Source organism: Rhea americana, unplaced genomic scaffold (genome assembly GCF_003343005.1).
Source record: "Rhea americana isolate MKP2758 unplaced genomic scaffold, rheAme1 scaffold_422, whole genome shotgun sequence".
NCBI classification, from domain to species: Eukaryota; Metazoa; Chordata; class Aves; order Rheiformes; family Rheidae; genus Rhea; species Rhea americana.
This window is the reverse complement of record NW_028186560.1, coordinates 301433-327517: the sequence shown is the minus strand read 5'-3', so window position 1 is coordinate 327517 and position 26085 is coordinate 301433. Positions and strand designations below refer to the sequence as shown.

The 26085-nt window shown below is 37.5% G+C and overlaps 1 protein-coding gene across 1 annotated transcript in view; it reads left to right on the top strand.

Annotated features, from left to right (window-relative positions):
* Positions 1–26085, top strand: part of GLP2R (glucagon like peptide 2 receptor) — a 35948-nt gene that overhangs the window by 4008 nt on the left and 5855 nt on the right. Inside the window, exons 2-11 of the mRNA XM_085315219.1 lie at positions 3345–3438; positions 4543–4647; positions 6959–7080; positions 9653–9759; positions 10002–10158; positions 11373–11532; positions 16128–16188; positions 17705–17774; positions 19342–19430; positions 20796–20934. Coding sequence (XP_085171345.1) covers positions 3345–3438; positions 4543–4647; positions 6959–7080; positions 9653–9759; positions 10002–10158; positions 11373–11532; positions 16128–16188; positions 17705–17774; positions 19342–19430; positions 20796–20934 — 1104 coding nt within the window. The remainder of the gene's footprint in view (positions 1–3344; positions 3439–4542; positions 4648–6958; positions 7081–9652; positions 9760–10001; positions 10159–11372; positions 11533–16127; positions 16189–17704; positions 17775–19341; positions 19431–20795; positions 20935–26085) is intronic.

Genomic DNA, 26085 nt, shown 5'->3' with positions numbered 1-26085 from the left:
TAGAACCAAACAAACAGCCAGGTAGCAGTTATGAGGCTTTCCCTGTACTTCCTTTGCTGTTTAATGTGTTTGTTTATTAGAAACTGAAGGGCTATCCTTTATATCAAGTAATCTTTTCTACAACTGCGTCATCTCCATCTCTCGGCCTCTTCAAATGAGGTTCACTGACCTGGGAGTTTCTCAACAATCTCCCCTGCCTCTCAGCATTTTGGGGCCTGCACCAGGGAAATGTCAAGATATTTTTTATTTTGGAAACATACATTCCTTTCTCATGCCTGTTGTAAATATTCTCTCCTTATCTTGCAAGTCCATCAAATGAAGAATAATTATAGACTTTCTACTCCCTGGAATTTCAAACAGGGTGTCTGGAAATTAGCTAAGAGTCTCAAAGCAGAACTTTGTACAAACAGCATTTTATACAGCAAAAACACATATGAATGAACAATCCCATATAACAGCTAGATAATTTTCACCACTGTTCTTGTTTCAAAAGCAAACAAACACAGACTTTTCTTAATTTTTCCAACAAACTTAGATCCGAAGAAAGACACAGGTGAATTTTGCAGCCATATAGTAATCTGGTTATTTTATCAATAACAACAACAACAAAAATTAAAAGGAGGGGGGAAATTTAATTCTCTCCTAGGGAAAAGAATGGAAGGAGGAACTGAACTGAGAAATGCTACAGAATATAATGACTTTCTAAGAGATCTTAGGTTTTTTTTGATTTCCAGTTCTGGTTATAGACCCTTTCTGATGGAAAGAGAGAAAGGGATTGAGCTTAATAGATCTTCTGTATCCATGCAAGAATATTGTGCCCAAGCACAGAGTAATGCTTTGACACAGATGTGTGTTCAGTGGTGACTTTCAGCCCTTGGTATCTCATCAAGCTCATAGAATCTCAGTAAATTGCACATGTGTGAAAGGCAGTTTCCGGAAAGATTCTGGTCCAGAAAAAKGGATCTTCCTTAGAAAACTGAAAAGCATACTTTATCATGAGAGTTGTTGTGTTTTGGAAATTCATCGTCTACTCTCCAAAATGGTCATGACAATCTGTAATGTTTTCAACCAGCATTGAATTATTCATTTTTCATGACTTATAGTAACAGTGTTCTTGGACTATCTGCCTGTCTCTGGCAACTCAAAGTCCTGGTTTCGGAAGACCAGCTGTGATATTACACAGAGACTGCTTTGGCTGATGWTTTTTTCCCTAGATAAATAATGTTCAAGTCATCATGTTGATGTTGATCTGTAAGCAGTATCTAGCACTATCTTTTCTTTACTACTTTGCTCTTAGGAGGGCATTTCTTCAACAGCTCAACTCTAATATATCATAAACCAATTTTGCATTTAATTCTTCACTTTTTAGCCATTCCTTTCCTAAACAGTATTTATCAGCTATGGCCCTCTAAAGCCCTCTTYGGTAAGACTGTCATGTGATAAAGATGTGTCAGAAAGGCTGATAATAAGAGAGAGCAAGCCAAAAATGTAAGAATCCCTTTGGGACAATGGTTACCGTTAAACTGATAAGGCATGTACCACAATTGTAGATCTACATCCACGTTCTCACCCTTTCCTGATAAAACCTAARCCTCTTTCATATCTCCATATACAGCTTCTGGTCACAAGGGAGCAACACAGAGTCAGCATATCCAACAGAGACCTTCTAAACCTCTCTTCTCACTCTCTTTCCAAACWCCATTGACAAACTCCTCAACCTCTGCATCTCTTCTGTGTGTTCCCACAACTGCAGGACACTCCAATTCTTGTAACTGCAGCAATGCAGTCTCATACAACCTGTAGCATGTTTACGGCAGAGTAAGCCCTCCATTTAGGCTCTGATAGACCAGTGTTCTCAGTATTATCTCTATCCAGAAAAGGAGAGACTGTGTGATGGGTCAGACAGGACCCTGTGGATGGAGGGATGTTCTTGCAGCTGATCATGTTGCAAGGGACAGAAGCTTCCAGAGAACAGAATGAGGTGAGCAGGCAAAGAGACAGAAGACAGGAGAGCAATGAGATAGGAGACTGCGAYTGAGCAGCAGCTGTGAGAAGCAGCCAGGCTTTTGTAGTGGAGAGGTTGATTTTCTAAGGGCCAGAGGGGACTCTGAGGAATTTGCTGCCATTAAACTGACTGGACACAAAGTTGAACCTGTTTTCAAGGCTACAGTGATAAGGAGGAAAATGTTCTTGCAATTTTTGTACTTCTGTTCTCTCTACTTGGAATACTTCAAAGCAACTATTTCAGATCTTACTCTCCTGAAATCTAGCTTTTCTTTTAACTAAACACTTTCTTGATCTTCTCTGGAGAGATCTATAAGAACAAGGTGTAGGCAGAACAAATCTTGAAAATATCTACAATGAAAAAAAAAACCAAAATATACCTACAAAGGCTTGAACATAAAAAAAAAAACCCCACTTGTATGGTGTTTTATGTGGAGAAAACCTTGACATGGACAAAAGTAAAAATTTATGCCCTATTTCATTAAGCCAGAAATCTTGAGAACAGTCTCTTTTCCCCTCTGGGCACACGACAACCTCCAACAGTAAGACTGTTCCCTGTCCAGGCCAAAAAGGCAACGTAAAAGGTGCAGGTGGGCAAATAAAACTGAGATGAACAGTTGCACTTTTTTTTTTCTTTAATAAGAAAAGAAAGCTGTTGATGGCAAGGTTGCAGCTGTTGGAGGATGAAATGGCTTTTGAAGTGCAGAGAAGGGGAGCACAGAATGCACTAGAGGAAAARTGTTACTAGAAAAATAGTATTGTTTATTCATTACTCATTTATTCAAATTTCTACTGAACTTCTCAACTGAGTACAATTGATTATCTTTAAAAATACTCTAAAATATAAACAGCCCAGAAAATTATCATCAGTTGGATTCATAGATTAATCCAGAAGAAACACAGGAATGATTAGCTGACCTTGGAATAATCTGACTCTAAAAGGCTTGGAAAGGCTGAAAGATTTGCGAAGATCAGCACACATTTTCTGCAGTGTTGGAACGAAATTCCAATGTGTTTGGTGCACTCCCCCAGAACCCAGCAATTAAATATCTATGTAGATTTTAGAAGGGACTCAGGCACATGTTGGAAAAAACTGTGGCAATAGATTTCTTGCTTAGACAAAAAGAGCCACTGGTGAAATTTCATTAATAGCTTCCTAGAGAAAAAGGGGATTCTGTTTTTCCTCCTTTTTTACCTCTCCTCTCCTGTCCTCTCCTTCCTCTCCTCTCTTCTGCTCTCTTCTCCTCTCTTCTGCTCATAAATTTGTATAACTGAAGGAAGCCTTTAAAACCCACAAGGCTCTAAATGATTTTCTTTACATCCAGTATTTTCACCCACAGGCCAAAGGATCTCTACTGGAAAAAACCACATCTAGATGGCTCAACTACAAAAAAGAATGCTTGAAAATGCTACAGGAACCAACTGTAGTTACTGGTAAGCAAACAAACAGCACAATAAAGCAGAGTGTTACAAGTAACATCACTGAATATCCAAATGTTCAAATTCTTTACCTTGATTTRTGGAAGTGTGTATCTATTTTTAAGTTCTAAATGTAGTACGGTCAACTATAACTTGATCCGCAAACAGATGCAATCATGAAGTTGCGGTATCTTTTTGTCCTGAAACATGTTACATGTTACAAAYATTTCAATTACATTTCAAAAGAGGTGGAGGGGCATGAACATAGATGGGAGGCAGCCTCCCTATCAACAAGTGATTAGTCAATGAGAACATGTATGCAAGCTGGGCCTATCATATATTTTGCTCATCATACTTGTMTTTTCAGCTGCACTGATTTCTTTTGCTTTCTTCTTCTCAGCAACTATTGCAAACAAATACCATTTATGGCTTCTTTACTTCTGTCCTAGTCTCTTAGCTGACTCGTRTTCATTGACTTCATCCTGCTATATTTCTAAAGGCCAGATGCTGGACAAAGTTTAGAACTGAAACTCTCACTTAAYCTGCCTCAGTTTTTGAGCTATATTCAGTCCTATTAGTTGTCCTCTTCTTGCAACCCTGTCCTCCTTTATTTTCTATTTATTTTTTCTCTAGGAGTTTCCCTCATGCCTATCTTTATCTGCATTTCATTGGAAGAAACTTCCTCCTAGTCCTCAAAAATCWTAAAGGATCCTACAAACTTCATCTTTGGCTTCCATGATTTCTCCTGTTGCATTTACTCCGTGTCATTGCAGCTGGATTTGTCCAAGGTGATATCTCAGGTCAAAAAAAATAATCATCTTTTTGGAAAAGCAGTACGCCTCAAGTTAGAAAGCTGACATGGAAGAGCCTAGATAATGCTGATGCATCCTTTTTGCGCATCCTTTTGAGACCTCTGAAAACAATGAGATCCAATTTCGTTGTAAGAATGTCATGTGACATTCTTACGCAGCTCTCCATGCGACGGGAGTCGTAGCCACTCCACACAGAACGAACCTGTGCAATTGCAGGTTACCTGGAACAGTGCACAGCGGTTTTCATTGTTATCCATTGTTTGAATGTTTTTTTTGTAAAACAACATCTATTTGCTTCTCTCCCCAGGAATACACTGTAATGGGACATTTGATCAGTTTGTTTGCTGGCCTTACTCACCACCAGGAAATGTCTCTGTTCCTTGTCCTTCGTATTTGCCGTGGTTGGAAAAYGGTAATGTGAAAGTGGTAACTTTTCCTGGAGTTGCTGGGAATCCAGCTAAGGTGCTGTTCTCTGCTGTCTCAGTGTCCCACTATCTGAAGGTTTTTCTATCTCACATCTTTCCTGACATGAGGCACAGATCTGCTGTCAATGTTTTGTTGTGATGTAATTTATCCTTTTCTCTCCATCTGTGCTTATTACAACTCCATTATTGTCTGCTACAAATGAGTATTTCCAAGAATGTGTAAATATACTGCCAGGCCTTGAATGGCAGCACCAGATATGGGGTTCAGCTTCTGGGATCTCCACTGAAATCAGAAATGAAGATTTCAGCCAGAAAATTCAATAGTCAAACAAAGGTGTCTGAACAGCCAGCCCTCCAGTAGGTCATACTGCACCACCAGCAAGTGGTGGATTGAACAAATGAGCTTTCCAAACAATGTTTTCTTGGACAGAGTGAAGCAAGAAGGTGTTAAGAAAGGGAAAAAGAATTATATGCGCAGGAATAAAGATATTTAAGAGCAAACAACCTTCCCTTTCTCCAAAATAAAAGGATGGATGTTCCTACCAGCAGTGGGTAGAGATTCTGCTTCCCACTACATAACCTACTTTCTTAGCGAMCTTTCTAAAATCACCTGCAAGTACCAGTATACTTAAACACTTAAGTTTATGGGAGACTACTGTGGGCTGCTTATCCTAGCTTTCTCCAGCGCCCCCCCCCCCATATGATTTGTTAAACAGAATGGAACCACAGGAAGTTCCACCTGAACATGAGGGGGAATTTCTTCACTGTGAGAGTGATGGAGCACTGGAACAGGTTGCCCAGAGAGGCTGAGGAGTCTCCTTCTCTGGAAATATTCAAAGCCCGCCTGGATGCAACCCTGTCTAACATGCTCTAGGTGACCCTGCTGAGTGGGGAGGTTGGACTAGATGACCTCCAGAGGTCCCTTCCAACCTTACCAATTCTATGATTCTACGATCCTCCTCATTGGCCCTTGTGAAAATTACAGTTTATGGTGTGTGACCAGACTTCCCCCTGGTACTGGTGCCTAAGGTCTCCCAAAGTATTTTTCTTCACTCTACCTCTTTGTATTGCGGATTGGTCAGTTTAACAGCTTTGGAGCTAACCTGGTAATAAAGCAGGACCACAGCAGAGAAGAGCAGTTGCTGAATGACTGTGAGAAACCAACTGTGAAAGTTGGTTCTTGGAAACTAACACAAATCCTAAGTTCCCTCCTAACCTGACCTGATCTGGGCTTCTGGGATTCCTCAGTTATTCATGTTTTGCAATTTCTTTGTTTGGCATTTTGTACAGAACAGGTCCTTAAAGGCAGCCTCTACCCCTCTGAGGCATGTGGAAGTGCCAGTAAAAGCACCAAAGTTGATCCCTTCTGCAGCTGGGGTCTATTACAACTCTACTACTTGTCAGACTGGAAGAGGTGCAATAAGCACGGACATGCACTCCCCAAACAAAGCTCCTGCTCCATCATAACAAACTACACTCCAGAAACAGTTCTCTCAGTTCCAGTTATCCTAAGTGAAATAAGATATTCTCATTGCTCTTGCCATCCTTAAACACTAATTCAAAAATGAATTAAAAATCCTCAAGTTTAATTAGATATAAATGGAAGGCAGCTGTTGAGAACAGCTTTAAGATGAGGTCAAGGAGCTAAAGGAAATCCCATCCTTCATGAAGAAAATAAGGGGGCACTGCTGAAAAACAAACATCAACCAGCATCTCCATACTGTTCCTCTGCTGTTATAGGCAAATTCTTAATTAGCRCAAATGAAAACAGCACAGTTCAAGCCAAGGAAGCTTCACCAGTTCACACCACTTGCTAATCTGGCCCCAAAATACACAAACAAAACACCAGCCACAGGTATTTTGAAGCTCAAGAGAATGACTGTTCCCCGATCAGACTGTCCTCTTCCTCTTACAATTTTAGCTACACAACTTGGGCATGCTTGATGTGCGTATGTACGAGCTTAAGGAGAAAAAAGAAATAATATTAAATGTGAGCTTTTCTTTTGGGTGTAATAATCACGTACTTATTGTAAATACTAGGTGCATATGAGAACTGATTTCTGCTAGATTGCATTCCTGCTTTCTCCTAAGGAAATATGCAAAAGAAATTTTCAAATATCAAAAAGATATCAAAAATTAAAATATCTTTTGGTGATAAAGACAAGACATTCCTGTTCCTTTTTTTGGGTGGGGGAGGGAGGTTCTAATGCTATAAAGAAAGGGAGAAATCTGTAAAGTGTATATGAAAAATGAAATCTTTATTTTGACCTTTCAGACTTAATCTCTGTTTACTTTCAGGAAGTGTAGGAAATGTATACAGAATCTGCTTGGACCAGGGAATTTGGCAAACGAGAGAAAACTCCACAGACATTTGGCGTGATAGTTCAGAGTGTTCTGAGAAAAATCATTTCAAGAAAAATGTAAGTATAATGTTTTATATTATGCTTTTAATATTTAATCATCTTAATCTCTTCTGGAGTAACAGATAAAATGTGTACATTGAATATCTGAAAAGGCTTTTCAGATTTTTCAGATTTCATTTAGATTCCCAAATGRAAACCTACACTTTTATTTAGAAGAGGAGAAAGAGGAAATATTAAGGATGGGGATTCCTGCTTCAGATGCCACAAATTATTTTCTCTTCAGAATCCAGTGTTCACGTGTGCTGGCTTCTTCCTAATAAAATTGAAAAATACAGCAATTTGGCTATTAAGTAACTAAAATTCAGAGGATCTCACAGTCTATCACAAATAGCCATAGTTTGCCAAAGTCTTAATTCCTTTCACTTYCTTCTAGCCTTTAACGAGCCATTAATTGGTCCTTTCAAATGAAAAAGAGAGTGAAGARCAAACCCTTACCTTCTACCTGTACTGAATTTCACCTTAGAGCTTAGCTAGTAGCAAACAGGAGGACTACCATAGTGCGAGCATCACCCTTCTTCCCTGCCTGGCTTAGCGCGCAGCCCAGGTGTTGGGCTTTGGCAGCACAGGGAACAGTTCTACAGARCTTAATAAAGAGCAAAACGAAATTGCTCACATTGATAGTGCTCCCCTTTTTGCACTGACGATAAAATGAAAGCAATTACTAATTGACTCTGGTTTGCAAAGCTGTATGTCAGTCTCCTGCTTCGTTTGCAAGAAGCCTGACTGCATCCTCTGCATAAGAAATCTGCCACTACGTATGCTCAATTCCAACATTCAGGTTACCTTTTCAGTAAAGAACAAAGCTTCAGGCAGCGAACAAGGGATCTAATCCTGCTGCCTGCTCGTACAATGGAGCAGGGTGAGTTGCAATTTAAACTATAGCATTTCAGATAACAGTAAAGTGTGCAGTTTATTTGGTTTCACGCAGTTCATCCGGTTTCAGGCTTCTTGTGTATTCTATTGCCAYAAAGTTCAGCTTAGCTAATGTCAAAATTAAGTTTCTTTGGTTAAATATTATTACTGTTAATTCTTTGTTATTTGCTGTTTGTTACTTAGAGTTAATAATACTGTTTATAATATTGTTTATTATTTTATTGAAAGGAATTAATTTATTGAGTACTTTATTAAACACTATTAGTTCGGCGTCCTCATATATTACTTATGATCTTAATAAGCTCTTTATATAGTGAACATATGGATTTCCAAAATTGCAGTTATTTATTCAAGTGTGATAAGTATTCATGTATGCTGAGGGGTGTTCATGATCTATTGATTATCCTGGATTGTAAACTTCTGGGTGGGAGAGTAACACACAAATTCATCTTATGTGACAGCAGACAGCTCCTCTGAAACCTTTAACGAGCTTTCTTTCCAGTGCTAAGTGTGGTTTTGTACCGTTCATTATATTTAGTTCAAAAATTCCAAAATGCTTGGCATCCACCCACGTCAAAAGAATCAGCTCGGGTTCATCTGCCTTGGTGTTGCAAAATTGCCACAGACAGGACGATAACTCGTGCTTCTTATTATGTTCATTCCTGAATTTTTTGTTTGCGTGAAGCTGAGTGACTAAGGGCTGTACTATGGGGATCTCCTGCACCCACACTGCAGTCCCTATRTACTTTCACCCTCTCCAAGAAAGCTTTTATTAGCAAGTACAACTCCTTATTCTCTCCAGATAGTGTTAAATAGCATAAGCTTGTTAGAGACAGATCATTGCAAGGAGAAAGTGCTACAATCCCTGGCAGTGAGCGATAGGATAATKAACTAAGGAAACAATGAAATCACTGAAGAAAAGACACAAATTCCAAGAGAAACTCTGGAGACCAAATATGGATAACAAGCATCATGTATACTGTATTTCTGTGTCTCCTCCGCAGAGAAGCTTTTCTTGAGCTAGAAAAAACAATACGGACATATGGAAAGTAGACATAAAAGTCTAAACAAAGCTTAGCAATAAGAAATGCAAACTGAAGCAAGTTGGAAAGAAAGAATGTGARTGTGCCCTCTTTTCCTCTGCTGTCTTGTTTATATCATTCAAAGACATTCTAAATATATTCTRATTTAATTCTAACTTTATTTTTTTTTCCCCTCTGAACTCTTGAAGGAAGTCAGTCTATTTCAATGACTCTATGGACAAAGCAAAATCTCAAAATTCTACATACAAGATTGATGTGCAGGTGTGTCCTCACRTTGCACAAGCAGGAATTGCGTGTGTGTGTACAGGTTGAATGAGTTGATCTCTGCAGTTATTAAATGACCAGCATCAATTTGGTGCTTATAATCATGACAATGATTAGCTATAATGAGGAATCAGAATTGCATTTGTGTGGCAGCACTCTGGAAATGAAGCCTTAAATGCCTTCAGATTTTATGAAGAAACTAAGACTCTTCTGTAGGTGCCTCTTTCATGCACTGGTTTCAAGAGAAAAAGAGGAGGGAGTGGACATCACAAACCTTCCATAGCTGTGTTGCAACAYAAAAGAAATTGGATATAAATTTTCTGATTTAGTGTTCATGCCCTATCTGCCTGCACATATGTCTTGATTATTTTTCTTTTTTTTTCTTTTAGGAAGAAGAACATACATTACTTACCACACTACAGTTGTTGTACACCATAGGATATTATTTCTCTCTCATCTCCCTTGTATTAGCTCTCCTTATACTTTCTTTACTGAGGTTAGTACAAATTTACATACATTTTTAAATTACAGGCTGCAACATGTACAGTCTTCTTTTCATGCAATTGAGTTAATTGTTTAACTTCAGACATAAATACATATATTTTAGGAATAATCCTTGCAAAGGCAATTCCTAAGCCAAATCCATTGATGACAGCAATATGAATATAATAGTTTTTTTTTCATTTCTGTGAAATAAATGTATTCTAAARCATTCATGCATTGTTTTTTCTCCCACAGAAAACTTCACTGCACAAGAAACTACATCCATATGAATTTATTTGCATCTTTTATCTTGCGTGCCACAGCAGTTCTTATAAAAGACACTATATTCTACAATACTTACTCRAAAAGACCAAACGATGAAACCGGATGGATGTCCTACTTCAGTTCTGAAGTAACTTGTTAGTTCTTTGCTAATAGAGTACTGTTGCTGCTGGTGGCTGTGACAGTTAAAGTTTCAGAACAGTTTGCTATATGGAAGGACATTTTCAGATGTTCAGCTGTTAGCTGAACTTTGAGCAGTGACATTTTGCTGATAAACCTTAGGATAATAAAGAAAAAACTATCTGATTTGATAAATTATAATGCATGTGTATATACAATTATAATTACAATTATRCATACCTACAATTCTACTACATGCAAACCCAATTATTATACATTGATTTTATACATCTCCTACAAATTCTTACGTTCACTTCAGGCAAGTTAAAGCAAAGCTCCACAACTAAAAGTCAACATATTGCTGATCAAGTGTATATATTGCAGGCTGGTCCATTTCCTCCTACTCTTTGCACTATGGTGCCCTGCAGAAAAATTATTCTTTCTTACTTCCTTTAGACAGAAATGAGTAGAAGGCTTGCTCCCTAAATGAGCTATGTAATCTGCTTCATGTAGGCACTGATTTTCCTTCCTTGAAAACACTGGCAAGGTAGATATCTCTCGGTGTTGAGATGTCCTCTATAGTCAAGAAAGAAATATTTGAGATTTCTACTCAAGAAGAGGTGACATCCTGGAAATGTCTGTTCCTTCACTGGCTGTAAAGAGCACCTAAGCACTAAGCTAACAATGTGTTTTTATACTGTAAAGATAAATTCTCTGATCTTTGTCCTTTCCCAGCTTCAAAACTAGAGGACAATCTTCACTTTTACAGATACATTTCACAAGCACCTTTAAAAGGTTTATTTGCCTACCATGGAAACAACAGAACTCTACTAATGCTAAAGCAGGAAAAGGGAATTTCCTTGTGATTCTGTAGAAAAGACAGAGCTGTCAGTTGAACAGAGGCATTAAAATGTAAGCTGAGGCAGACGTTGGTATATTTGTAGATGCTTTCTCTCCTCTGCATGAGTACGAGTTCTTCAAACATTGTGAAGATCAAAGCATCTTTGAATTAGCCAGCCTGATGGCGTTGCAGGTTTACCCCTAGTCTCGAAAGAGCCCAAATCMTTCCAAATAACAGCAACATAGTATGTTGCATGATACATCACTGAGATAATAAATCACAACCATGTGGTAGTTTTAGAAGGGTTGCTAAGGAAACAAAGAGAAAAAATATTGTCAGAGCCTTTATATATAACAATGATTCCTAATCTCTCATTTCTGCAGATATTAATCATTTGCAGGACTGCCCAGTTTTTCATGCATTACTTCGTTGGGGCAAATTATTTTTGGTTATTAGTAGAAGGAATTTATCTCCATACGTTATTGGTAAATGCTGTACTCTCTGAAAGACGACTGCTGCAGACATACATTGTGATCGGGTGGGGTAAGTGCATAACAATTTCGAAGTTCTTGATATTGTACTGTTTTTAAAGTCAGTGACAAATACTTTATAWGAAGACAGAAAACTCACACTTGTGTTTGCTTATTTAGAAATCAACTGTTGTCAGTAAAGATATACCTAGAAATGATCCTTTTGTTGCAGTTCAGTTTGACCTGCAGACGCTGGAAATGAGTAAATTGTTTTATATTTAAGCAATATCCTAGTAGACAGAACAGGAATTTGACTCTTGTGCTTCCTGCGTCATCACTGAATATTGCAGCATTATCATCAGCTTCATTTTCTGCCTTCATAATAGAACATCTACATGGTAAAGATGTTTGAACAGTAACATTTTGCTTTTTTATATATTCACCTTCACATCTGTAACACAATTAACAGTTAAGTTTCTGTAATCTCCATAGTGTGTCTAAAGCTGGAAGACAATCTGAAATGCTACATGATTAAAGTCTTGTTTCAGGCATTTTTCATGAAATAAAAACTATGTAAAGTTAGTTACAAGCATTTGAAATTTCTCACACAAATAATCATATTTCTTTTCTTTTTAATATCAAAGTAATGTGAAATCTGAYGATTATATTTGTAGCTCAGTCAAAGGACATAACTCTGTATCTTGCCTGTACAGAGGGGAAGGGAAAGCCAAGGTTTTCTAATTCCCAGTAATAGAAATCCCAATAGTAGGTCTAAAATCTACTCATACAGTCTATGAGCTCTTGAAGGTTTTATAAGAAGAAAAAAAAGGAAGAAAAAATAAGTCAATATGTGGGTTTGGTGCAAGAATTACTGATTCAAATTCATTGGCCCGAGTTGAGGAAGGTGGGACATATGGCCATAATAAGATCTTCTACTTATATGACCTGTGTCAGTTAATGGGTTTGCAAGCTAGCACAGTAACACCACTCACCCTGTATTTTYGAAGGTAAAAATGTTTATCTACAACTGTAGGACTGTAGCACAGGCCACTCTTAAAGAAAGAAAGATTCTGTACTAAGAAACTGGTTCTTAAAAGGATTTGTGTAGTGGATGGTTACCTAGTTGTAAATAAATTATTCCATATTTGCTCTGCTATACTCTCTGTTAGAATTATTTACTCTGGATAAAGAGGTTATACCAGGCTCTCTGTGTAACCATCACAGAGAATGAAAGTAGTTCACTTTACTTGGACATCTAACTTCTCTTTTGAATTTTTAAAAGGGAATTGGATGACATAAAAAAAAATAGCCTACTAGAGAAATTCCTTGAATTAAGTGAATTTCAGATAAAGTATGTTTTCCTGCTTTCATAATGTGACTGTATTAACTTATTAGCTAAGAATCAGTGTTAGGAAAAAAAAATAGACACTTAAAGCAAGATCCAAACTAGGACTTAAGCATCTAAAATATTGCAAAAAAGAATCAAAGTGTAATATAAAACTCCATTGAAATACAAAAGGTAACTTAATTTCAGGCAAACCTGTTAAGTCTGAAAGAACAAAGATTCATTAAAACCAATAAATCTTMACTGCCTTTTATAGACATGGCTTGCACTGATACTGACCTGGTTAAAGAATATCTGTTTTTTGTCTTTTGCAGCATTGGACTAGATTTTGAAAGCACGTTAAGAGAACATTCTGTGGTATTCTGTGATTTATTCTAAAGATGTCAGTACCACTGATTTCTTCACTTCGTGTATTGTGTAATCATGCTATCCAAAATYATTAAAAAATACTCAGAGTCAGTAATTTTGGCAATGACACACTTTATTCTGAAGTATTAGACCAGATAGTTCCATGATATGAATGCAAAACTCTGAGCTGGCCTTGACTGCAACTGTGGAACCTTTTTTTTTTTTCAGTTCTTAATAATAAGAACATCCATGTTATTTTCTTCTTGATTTGCAATTTTAAAGCCAAAATAAGATTTTATCTAGCTTCCAATTTCACTAGTAGCTATATAGTACCAATAGCAGTACTCCAATATAGTAGTCAGCACCTTGCACCTCTGAGTTCTTTAAGGACCAGATAAAAATTGGCTTATCTCTGGAAATTAGGAAATCCAGGTTGTTTTGATCTAGGCTTATGAGATATTGAGGATTTCTGGGGACCTTCTGATAAATGAAGATCCTTCTCTGTTAACCCACACTACAACAATTTTAAAACACAGTTATTGCTCAACCTACAGAATGATGATTAAACAGAAACATTTATCAGTCTATGCACTGTGACCTTAGAAAATTATGTTTCTCACATTTTTTTTTAAAAAAAGGTTGATTTGTTGTTTCAGTCAAAGCTATTTCATTGTAAGACATAACTTTACATTTTGACAACAAAAGAGAAAAGTTTTGGAAAGAAAAATATTGTTTTTTAATTAGGGAAGCATGCACAAAGGGGAAAGGCATGTCTTACAGCATACTTAGAAAAAAAAAGGTTTCTTCTCACACTTGAAAGGGAAATACTAACCTTCAGGCTAAGCCGAAGTTTAAATCCACCATGTTAACAGASTAAACAATTTGACAGAAATAGGTAGCTAATAGCTATGACGAGGAGATAAGGAAATGTTAAATAAACTAAATAAGATCATTTGAAGCACAGTACACCAAAGCCAGTTCTAGATGTTCAAATGCAGTTGACCCAGGTCCCAAGGCAGATATGAAATGCTACATGTGGAACCCTTGTGCACTAAATCCACTCACAGGTTTGAGCAGAGTTGAACATGTATATAGATGTATTCTAGTACATTGCAGCTCAGATTTGGTGACTAAGCCCAGGCGTATATTGAGACATCATTATGGATAACCTGTTTTTTTTTCAAAAGTTCACAGGACAGAAGCAAAGCAGAAACAGAAACATGCAAATATTATATTTTGGTACCTGGATAGAAATTCTTCTGTCAGAATTGTGTCAGATAATCAGTCTTCTTTCCATAATAAGTCCAGTTTCTTGCAGTAAAGGGTCCTGTTAAAAAGAAGATTAAAAAGTTCATTTTCTCTTCTTCTCTATGTAGTCAAAGTCCCAGGTATCCCAAATGGGCTTCCTTATGTTTCCAGGGAGTACATAGGTATTCATGCCCAGGCTCCGATTGTTATTTACATCTCAGACTGTGAGTTGTTTTACTCAGGTAGTGCTTAAATCTTTTCTGTTTCTACAAAACAAAAGGGAGGGTTCGTTTTATCTGATAGTTACAAGATTAGGATTATGCAGCTAAAACCTAGACTCTCTCTAGAACCAAAGGAAGGAGATAAGTCCCGTCARAGAATGAACTATCTCAGTGTCCAAGAGAAATAAATGGCTTATTCCCTTAATCCTCCATACATCTCTCATTGTAACTTATTTCCTAAAACATCTTTTTTTTCTTGCCTCATTTGCATCCATGCAGAATGTTCCTGTGAGGATTATTTTTCAGGCTTGCAGTTTTAACCATGAGATCCCATGTTTTCCATCTCTCCTTTTGCTCTTCTACTTCTTTCTCATCAGACATTAAAAGTTTCTGTCGAATAATTCCATCAGTCTTCATTGTCCGTGGTCAGACCTCTGTGCTGTGCTTGACACTTTGGAGGCTCCTTCAATCATCCACAACATGATTTCCCTATTTCCTCCCACACTGTTCTTTTAATATTTCCTGTGATAGCATGCAGGCTGCTGACACAAGAAGGTCACTGCCTTGCACTGATTAGTATTGTCTCATTGCACTTGAGGCTGAGTGGCCTCTCAGACCCATTTGTTGCACCAAAGCTATCTTCCACCCAAGTGAGACTCCTTCTATATCTTTGCCCACCTCCCCAACTCAGAGGTCTGTCACCTGAGAGTATTTTGCTTCCTGCCCTTTCCTCGCATTGCTGCACACCCAGTTTTCTCCATGAGCATTCCTAGTGCCCCAGTATTCTGAAATGGGCCTTGTCTGACCGCAGGGACCCACATCTTACCTTTCTGCTCCATCCTCTAGAGACTTGTCTCTGTATTACCGGATTAGGAATCAAACTGAACACCTGCCTTTAGTAGCCTGTATGGCCTTGTGCTTGAAGCTTGTGTTTGCACGTTTGTAGGCACTGGAATAGTGTAGTAACACTTCAATTCAGCATTTTTTTCAATCTGTGCAAGAGGTAGCAACAATAGGCAGACATGAGCCATGGGTTATTTTAAAGGGGTCCAGGAAATGCAAGTCAGGAAAGCAAGCCTTCTGTCAGTTGTTTTAACTAACCAGGCAGAGCTCTGCTCCTCCGCTGAAAATTGTGCAGTGCTTGACAAATCAAAAATGTTAATAACCACTGTTTTAGGTAGTCTGTGAGGCCTCTAGCACCAATTATTTTGAATTTTCAACGCCAGCAACTTACAAGACTTAGTCTCATCAGCAGTGCATGTGTGTATACATATATCAATAGTGAAGCTTTTTATGTTTGAAAACGAGAGATGCAATTATACTGTGAGATTCATTTTGTCTTTGAGCTACAAAAACTGAAAGATAGGACAAGGTTGATTTTTGTACAACATCTAAATAGCAAACTGAAAAATGTATGTCTTTGCACTGCAGACTACTGTAACATCAGTATTTTGTAGAAACCATTCTGCAAGTGTGGCTCTAATTGACACCTCCTCTTCTTTTCAGTTGTTCCTATTTTGTTTGTGGGCCCTTGGGGGATAAGCAGATCAAAACTGGAAAATACAGGGTAGGTTACAAAGCAAAAACTATCTTAGAATACTGGGTTTGGGTCTATTTATTTTTTTCTAGAAGCCTTCTGGAAACCTTACAATAGCCAACAGAAACATTGACTTTATTATATTGATTATATTAATTATTATTATTATGTTAATTATTGATTATATTAAGATTATGCAGCATCCATTAATACTTGGTATACTTTCTAGATTTAATTTAGTCCTTTTGCATTAAACTACTTCCAGGAATTTTCAGGTTTATTCATGCATAAATCAGGAAGTAGAATTGATATTCACAGTTCCTCAAATGAAAACTATTTATCTTTGCGTAGTCCTGCAGAAAGTGAAGAGGTATTTACGAGCCTGAACATAGGCACCTAGTACAATTATAGATGTGCAGGCATAACAGAGACAACCACACAGGACTTGCAGGTATGACGCAGAATCTACGAAAGAGAATCTGTGAAAGAAGCACTCTTCTGGAGTGGCAAACAACCTGAACATTTAAATTAATAAACATATTGTGTCTCTCTTATCCTAGCAAGTAAATCAGGACTCTATTATAATTTTCTTGTGATAGGACAGTTCATATAAATCAGCATATCGATTGTTCGCTTATATGAAGAAAAAGTGTCAGCACAAACATCTTCACTGAGAAAATCCTGTAAGAAAAGGAGATTAGCGCTTGGAGAYGATCTATGTTTTGAACTCAGTTGGCAAGGACTGTCATTTTGGAAAAAAGGATTAATCATGAAGAATAATGACAAAAACTGAATATAGTCAGTAGTCAGTGAATGAACCAGTAAMAGTATCTTACATGAGTAAGCATCAGCTTTCCATTCTGCTGGCCTTCAATGATGCTGTTATTAATGGCGTCACATAGATTACCTATTACCTACRTATAATTTCTTTGTTTTATTTCCATATTTTATTCATGATTGCTCCTCAGGTTTGTTAGAAATAGCAACATAGATATTTGGATTTATGTTGACACGTCAGGATCACAATTATGCTCCCATACAGCTAGATGTTATACAGGCATACCGTAAATGGCAAAGCACAGTCCTACAAGGTTTCAGGCTAATTAGTAAAGCAGAAGAAGTGCTTGAGACAAATTCAAAAGTTGTAGTCAGAGAAAAAGAGACAGTTTCAAGGAGACAGTATGCATTCTGTTTAGCCAGTCAAGAACGATGGCCACAATTCAAAGTTTACCCAATTACAGTTTAAAGATTACATGGCCAATCTTACAGTGATGTGGATCCAAAGACTTAAGTTTGGTTCTGAAATTTGCAGTCTAGGACAACCTCTCCCAAGACTTTGAATGCACAATAAACGATCTTAAAAAAGCTACAGCTACAGTTATTGACAAGACTCTCTTCTTAATTTTAGGAAGCTGGCATTTCTCCTGAAAGCCAACTAAGAAAAGTRAAACTGTCGTGTTTCTTTTGAAACATTTATATATTTAATTTAAGCTTTGTAATTTATAAATATGAACATAATGTAACCATACCTTAAATTATTCTTCAGGTGCTGGGGAACAAATGAACACATGGGAATCTGGTGGATCATCCGGGGACCAATGTTGTTTTCCATTGCAGTAAGAATTAAATTATCTGTTCCCAGCATCTTACATAAATGTGATTGCCTCTCTGTTGCCACCTTTTCTCCAAGTGTAATCCAGTTCTTGAACTAGAGCAGCTGAGACAGAAAAGAATGTAAATGAGATTTCTTGTGGACGAACATAACTTCCTATCTTCCTATCTCCAAGTAACAAAGTTTTCAGTGTCAGCCTCTCAAAACACTGATGTTTGTATATACAGTGAATTCTGCACAAATCTGCGTACATCAGCACAGAACCTTTTGCGTAAAATATTTTAAATCTCATTTTCTTCAATGAGCAGGTTACTTGGGGAGAGTGATATAATRCAGTGAGCACCACTAGAAAGTTCCSAAATTCTGCACATAGGGAGTTCTTATGAATTAAGGATGCAGGGAAATAAGACCAGAAATACTGATGGTGGTGGGGAGAAATCACTCATCCAAACCTTAAATGTAAGGTTCATATTTACTCTTCCTTGACATTGCTTCTGTGTTCTAAGGAAAATTCCAACATTTCCTTAAAGCATCAAGACTTAAAATATTTCTAGTATATGGCAGTCAGCTTCAATGAAGTATCAATATTTTCTGTGGAAAGCAGAGATTCATTGTGGAAAAAAAAATCTTTAAAATAAAYCATATTTTCTGACAAAAATAAGTTTGGATCGAAAATGTTCCCTAGTTCTACTTTTGGAAAACCTTCCGGTGTTGGTTACAATGAATAYTTCGTATTTGTAAGCACAAAAATTATACTACAAGGAGAATTCCAATTCTCAAATTTAGAAAAAGCCAGAAGGAAAGTTATCCATTTAAACGTAACTCAGCCCCCTTGTGCATGTGCACAGCTTTGTCTTCTCCAACTTGCCAAAAGAATTGCCCACAGGATAGACTGTTGCTACAGAGTAACACAAGAAAACACTGTCTGCAAGACATGTCCCTTAATGAAGGAGATATGGGACTTACAGGAAAGGACTTCATGAAGAAAAARGATGGTCCTGCCTCAGGAAACTGCTTGCCACTTCTCTCTCTGTCCCCAAGTTCATACGCAATGCTGGGCAAGTCATTAAGCAAAACATCACAACTGCCTACTAAATTCAAGTTTTTGCTTTCCAAATGTCCAGAGAGCCCAGACAAAGGCGAATGCTAAGCACTTGCAGCTGCAGCTAGAATAACGAGCATGATACTTTAATTCTGTGACATAATTATGCTAAATACTCTGAAAAAAAATCAAACCAAAGCACCTTGAATTGGTGAGCTTTTGSACTTCAGGCTTGCACCTATTTATGCTCAAGCTTTCCATTTTTTTAGAGGGAATAGTATCACCTTATCTCCCTGAGATATTTTAAAGATTTGGCTTTTGTATAAAAAGCATAAGAATGTTCCTGAAAAGTGTGTGACTCTTTACACAGAGTAAGAACTAGATTTTGATCAGTAATATCTCATCAAATCAGATGAAGACAAGAAAAATGGCTCTGAATAAGTGTCCACCCCTCAAACRAAGCACAATTCTGTGTTACAATATAAACATGTAATGGAAGATAAATAACCAGTATGTATTTTCTTTCAAGGTTAATTTTGGGATCTTCTTAAAAATTCTCAGATTGCTGATTTCCAAACTAAAAGCCCAGCAAATGAGCTTTCATGATTACAAATACAGGTATGTAATAAATACGTGCGCTTTGTAGATTCTATGTTTACGTGCCAGCAACAAAAGGACAAAGTATGTACAGATGTTCAGAGTAGGATATACGAAAGCCATCTGGGGAACCAGGCTCCATAAGCAGTATTTTCATATTTGACTGGAATAGACAGCCTGTGTCCCGACTGTTGTGGGCGTTTTCTCAAACAGTCTGCAATGCAAGAAGATCCCTGTTCTTGGGAATCCTTGCTGTACACAAACAGCCTCTACTGCCACAACAAAGGGGTCACTGCTCTGGTTTTCTTTGAGTGTGACAAAGTGCTTTCAAAAGAAAGAGAGGTTTAGGAGATCTCTGGGACATTCCTGGATGACATTAGAATATCTGAGCTACCTTTTGCTCATAGATACACAGTCTTGACTGAAGAGTGTCCCTGGTTGCCTTGTAAATGCAAATCATATCATCACCCTTAATCTGCACTCTTGCAAGTCCCTGGTATGACTCTTTTGGCCAGAGTTTCAATGGACCATCATATCTTTGTTGAAYATCTAGGGCTGGGTTCTGTACAAATGTTTTCCCACTGTGTGGCAGYGGCAAGGGCAGGCTGGGTGGCAGGGTGGGGAATGGACATTACAGGGTTAACTTCATTATGTGAGCAGGGAGCCTATTTCAATTTTCCYCCTAAATACAAAGCCCTAAAGATCTCAGCTATATTCTCAAGATCACTACAGAAAGATTGTTGAGATGGTAATTATGTGTGGCAGTACAAGTATTTAACATTGCCTGATGTTTTGTATTATATTCTATTTTATATTGCTTAAAACTTYGCTAAACTTTCAAAGAATCAAACTAAAGTTCTTCATGTTGTAAGTCTTTCTCAGAACCCACTYTCTTTAGATACCTCTTCTTTCATTCATGCAAACATGTTCCTCGTTAAAGAAGGTTTGCTTCTGTGAAAATTATTCTGGTTGCATTTTTGAAAAATAGAATATTTCCAACAGAATCACAGACACTTTTTGTGCAGCCACACACGGGTTCTCCAGTTTTCAGAAGGGATAGAAAGGTCTGAGAACCCTGGCAACAGAACACACATATTTAGCTGTACAAATATTTATGCTGTTACCTAGCAGCAAAATTTTGATACCACTGGCTTCTGTGTCCAATTTCTTCTTCCTAACTTTCTTTTCTAAACCCAAAGTGAAAATGCCCTTCTGTACACTTTTCTGATAGCCCCAAATTTGGAGTTTTGTCTTCAAAATACTAAGGTGAATCATTCCACAGGTGGTTTTGAGGAAATGATTCCAGAAATATTTCCATGTGGCTAAATTTTCTGTATTGCACTAAGGATGTTCAGAAATACCATGATCAATCATTTTATTTTTAAGATTGGCAAGATCTACRCTTGTACTGATTCCACTGTTGGGGATCCATGAATTTGTATTTACCTTCATCACTGATGAACAAGTGGAAGGTCTTTCAAGGCATATAAGACTTTTCATTCAACTGACAATGAGCTCGTTTCATGTGAGTACCATATTGAATATATTTCTTTAAGAACTGGTATCCACATATATTTGTTGGACATACTACACAGTGTGTACATATCATAGAGATACACTATTTTTATTTAATATTATRCTACAATCTATAATGTTTTTAAATATGCTATTGCAATAACAGGATAAAAAAGAATAACAACATCAAGTATTCAAAACATGGCAGTATCAAGGACCAAAAAAGGAATCTGACATTTTCAGAGTTCTCATGAAATCTGACATTTCACGTATTCTCTGATAATGGGTGACAGTTCTGAAAACAAGACTGAATAGGTCTATTTTAAATAGCATATCACATAAGACTTTTTCTAAAAGACACTGGACGGAATTTTAATATGACTTTCAGGACCAAAAGATACTGATGGTCTGTTTACTTTGCCATCACAGTGAGGAGAGTTTTGGTTCTGGATTCATCTTTTTTCAGTGCATATTACACATACGTATACASTACAGTGAACTTGTAGTTGTGCCACTGTACAAAAAAAGAAACTGAGAGCCTCTTTGTACCTGGATGTGCAAAGAACRGTCTCACTCCTGCTTGTGCAGGTTTTGTGTGGTTTCAATCTAGAGGACATGCTCTGAGTGCACCTACCAGACTGAGGCACTGAGACAAGAGGGTTGAAAACAGATCTAGCATATGAACCCTGCAGTGGCCCAAGTCATCTGGGTCCTCTGTTGCTCAGCAGTCATGACAAAGGCACTCCTGTGTAAACCTAGAGAAAAATACAAAATTTGGAGAATTTTTGTGTCAAAACATCAGTACCTACATACTTCGTTCCTCTCCATAGTACRTATAAATCATCTGAGCTGGAATTCAGAGAACCTTCATTTGAGGATTCTGTCTCTTTTTTAGTATCTAGTCTTTTTGTGTGATTAATTATAAATACTACAACAAAGAACAACAAAGCACTTAAGGTACCAGAAGAAAAACAGAGAAATCCATCATGAATTCACTGAACAGATACCAACAAAGAAGTCCACTTTTCACACCAGACCCCCTGATTAGTACTCTCATCTGAGAGGATGGCTCAGTCTGCTCCAGAAAAGTGCCCCAACGGCATTTATGCAGCACAGTTTCCACCTGCCCAAAGCAATCTGTGTAACCGAGAAACCAAAGATGTGAAATGTATTGAGAGGAGGGGGAATAAAAGAGAACCTGAAGCTTTGGCTTAGCACCTGGCTGGGAAGGGAATGGTTTGAAGCCTCAATAGCTGCCACCGAGMGTTAAAACTATTTACATTAATTATAGATTTAAAAAGGAAAGAGAAAATGAAAACAATTGAAGGATGAAGAAGCAGAATGTCTCAGCACTTGCATTAATCATCATTTACTTACACTTGAGTTCACGGCAGTATTGAATATTAACCTGCATTTATTCAAGATGTACCTCTTTATTCAGATGTACTTCTACCCAGCGAGGCTGGCAGCTAGGTTACTATTCGAGGACGTGACTGAACCTATGGTGAGACACTAGGTATTTCTGGTACTTCTAGGTTATTGGGTAAAAGATGAATAATATCGCAACAGCCAACTTCTGCTTAATTTGAAGAAAAATATACTGATCCCTCAACTACACCTAAATATTTAAGAGAAGTGCATGCAAGAAACAATTTCAGTCACATTGTCTGCTTCATCAGTTCTTTCTTGGCTGGCCTTGCATCCCAGCTTCCAGTTATTGGGCTGTTGTGAGTTCCGGTCTAGGTGCTTAAGTCTCTCTCTTCCAATCTATTCAGTATACACAGAAGTTTGGCACTTAACTTGAAAACAGATGTAAAATTTCACTTGTGAAGGCCTGAGTCTTCAACCCTGGGTGACAGCACTTAATTTGCCTCTGAATGTGGTTCCTAATCTATAAATGCCTACATTTGCCACGTTAAAGGACTTTTGGTAAAGCATCTCTCTCAAGAATCCTGAGGTTTRAGTCTGTCATGGTTGACATCTATAAATCTGTGTCTCTTATCTTCTCACATATCTCTATACGAGCTGTTTCTCCTCCTGGCAATCATTTCAGCTTGAATAACAGGAGAACTCGTGAGTTTTGGTTACAAGTAACTGTAAAAGTAAACTCTGTAAAGTTTGAGTCCTCATGGCATGCCATTCGTAACTGYTAACAAAGATCTTATTAGAATGCCTTTTTGATGCAGTTAGCCATATAGCCAGTTCTTTCAGAAGGCACAAAATGTAAAATACGTAGTGATTTAACTCTTCTGAGCAAATAAATAGTTTTTTTTGCTGTCTCCTGAGAGAACTAGGCAATTCAGGAAGTACCAACAATTTCTTAGGTAAAGGAGTAAACCTCTGCCATACTGTGACACCTGTGCATCAAACCATTTTACTGAAAAAAAAATCATAAATATGAGAATAAGTGTGCTCATCCAAAGTGTAGGGTCCACTTCTCTAAACGATGCATTAATTCAGGCTATCTGTAAAGTTATAGCGTGGCTTCTGACATGTACACTCACAAAGTACTATACTTGATGAACTAACTCCTAGAGCTAAGGGAAATTTGTCAGAACACTCATGAGAGTGAAACACGTAGATGWACTAGTATGTGGAAGTACCTATAGTATCTATACAGTCAGCAGAGTATTTTAAAGATGTTCATACATTTGATTTCCCCTCAGTCACCTGACCTGTTTCCTCATAAGTTGTTGAGAAAGAGAAGCCTGAAGTCATGAAAGAATGAGAGCGTAGTTCTGGCAGCTCTGCACCCACTTATCTTGAGCTGCAGAAACGAAGATGTAAAGGAGTCATGCTCTATTATGGTGGTCAATGAAAAACAGCCCAAATTCCACCCCCAGCTCACTAGCTGTGGTTGAAATCGTGAACAATGTTTCTTGAATAATCTTTTTCACACCTATACGTATGTTTCTCCTTAGCTATTTATTCCCCAGTTTTCAAAGGTTGAGCAATGGACGTGCTGGACGTTTTGCAGTTACGAGGCATTGCTGTCAGCCTTAGAACTGTTTTATACAGGGTTCTCAAGTAATGAGGTTTTTTTCATATAGTATTCCCATTGATCTCCTTAACAGACTTGTCCTTTACCCATGAAAGATGACACATACAGCATTCTGGTTTTGCCGTATCTTTCTGCCTTACCCTTSTTAGTGGTATAGAACAGAAATCTTGAGGTCTCCTTTCTTTAATGARGTGCAGCTCTGGTCATCAGAAGTCCTTATCGCTCACTAATTCAGCACTTGAGYGTTCATCTATCCTCTTCTGCAGTCTGAGACATGAGGTCATCAAAACATTATTGCATTTGTCCCACAATTCGTAGAGGTCTTTGCGTTTAACCTATGTGTGTACGCCAGTGCTGGATATTTGCCATTGTTGCTGAGTCTGTAATCAAAAATTTACACTACAGCATAAGGGAAAAAAGTTCATCTGCCCAGTCAGACAGAAGGGAGTTCATGTGGAGTCATCACTCTAAGGGGAACTGCTGATATGGTGGTGAAATGTGTTCCTCAGTTAGACATTTCCTTACTTGGAAAGGTTGCAGTGACTAGATGTTATTTCTAAGCAACACTAAATCATTTTAAATGAAAATTTTATTTACAGGCTTGTGCAAAGTAATCTGATACAGAAGATAACTTACTCATCCCTAGTAGAAAGCACAAACTTCATTCCATTTAGAGGAACTTACACTATTTCTGCTACAGAGAAAGCTTCAGAAGCAAATCTTATTTTCAAAATACCCAGATATTTTAGAYAATGTTTATTGCACGTTCTCTTTTTTAACTACAACATTATTTGTAAGAGGATTAGCAAAAACACATATAAACTGGACCCAATTACATTTGTTTAGTCTGTAGATCTTCTCAGCAGTTTTAAAATATTTGAATTGTTTTGTTAAAGAAAAACTGTTACCTCTGGGATCTCATCTGGAGGTTTTAACTCAAATATTTTCAAGGAGCACAAAATTAAATTCTAAACATCAATTCCTGTTTAGCTATGACACTTCTTTGCTTTAGAAGAAGGAGTAATCTAATCATCTTGGTTTACTGATCTGTGTGGACTAATACCTCCAGGAAAATAAATACTGATTTATGATGGATTAAAAACAGTTATTTGATGAGTAACTTGTCATGTTGCCATTCTCACTAGAACTGAAGGACAATGATAAGGACTAAACAAGCATCTGTCCTTTCCTAAAGGATACTAGGCTAATGCACATTTCTTTTGCATTTCTAATCCTTCTTTTTCCCTGACACTGTGATCATTCTAAAAATGTATGCCTTGAAACTCATAGTCATTGTAGAAAGATTTTAAAGTATGAAGTTCCATACACTGCAAAATTATTAAACGTAAGGAAGCATTAAAGAAAACTGGATATAAAGTGAACAGCAAGCATGAATAATCAACCAAATTTGCCACCTTCTGCTGTGATTTCACAGTGTTTCTGCCTGCCACTTACATGTTCTGCTCTCACAGAAGTAGTAGATTAAATTCACTTAAAAACCTACATTCAACATAAAGGTGCTGGTAGTAGTCTAGCATTCACAAAGCTCTCTCCTAATCCAGTGAGCTGCATTTCTTGCAGCGAGTGTCACCATTCCTGTGACTGGGAAGAACCAAGTAGTTCAGTTCYTGCTTCTGCCTGTGAGTCCAAATTCAGAGCTAATGCTCAGAACACAGAAGAAATAGCGGAGAACAAGATTTTCAGGGACTCTCTACCTAAGGAGAGAACAATCTCTAGAGGTAAAAGTAGTTCTGCATAAAAAGGGTGTCATAGCATTTGGATGAGTTCCTAGAGATACAGAGATGTGTCTTGCAGCTGGAGTAGGGCCTCTCAAGAGTTGTTCCTAAACAAATGGGRAAAAAGCCTAACTTCCAGAGACTTCTTTTTGCCATCAGTGTCTTTGTTTTTTCCAGTGAGGGACATAAACTTTTTCMGATTTCTACAATTAAATGTGAATAAAATTGGGAAAACAAAGGAAACAAGAAAACTTTGAAGTTGTGATTTTGTGGAAGTGAGTTTTTTTTTTTTTTGGTCATTTCTGGACAGCCACATTAATCTGAACTGAACAGGCTACGTCATGACTTTGAGCTTTATGAAAAGTCTAAGTATTACTTCTTAATGACATCATCCAAAAGAGAATTGGCTCATTGTCTACTTACT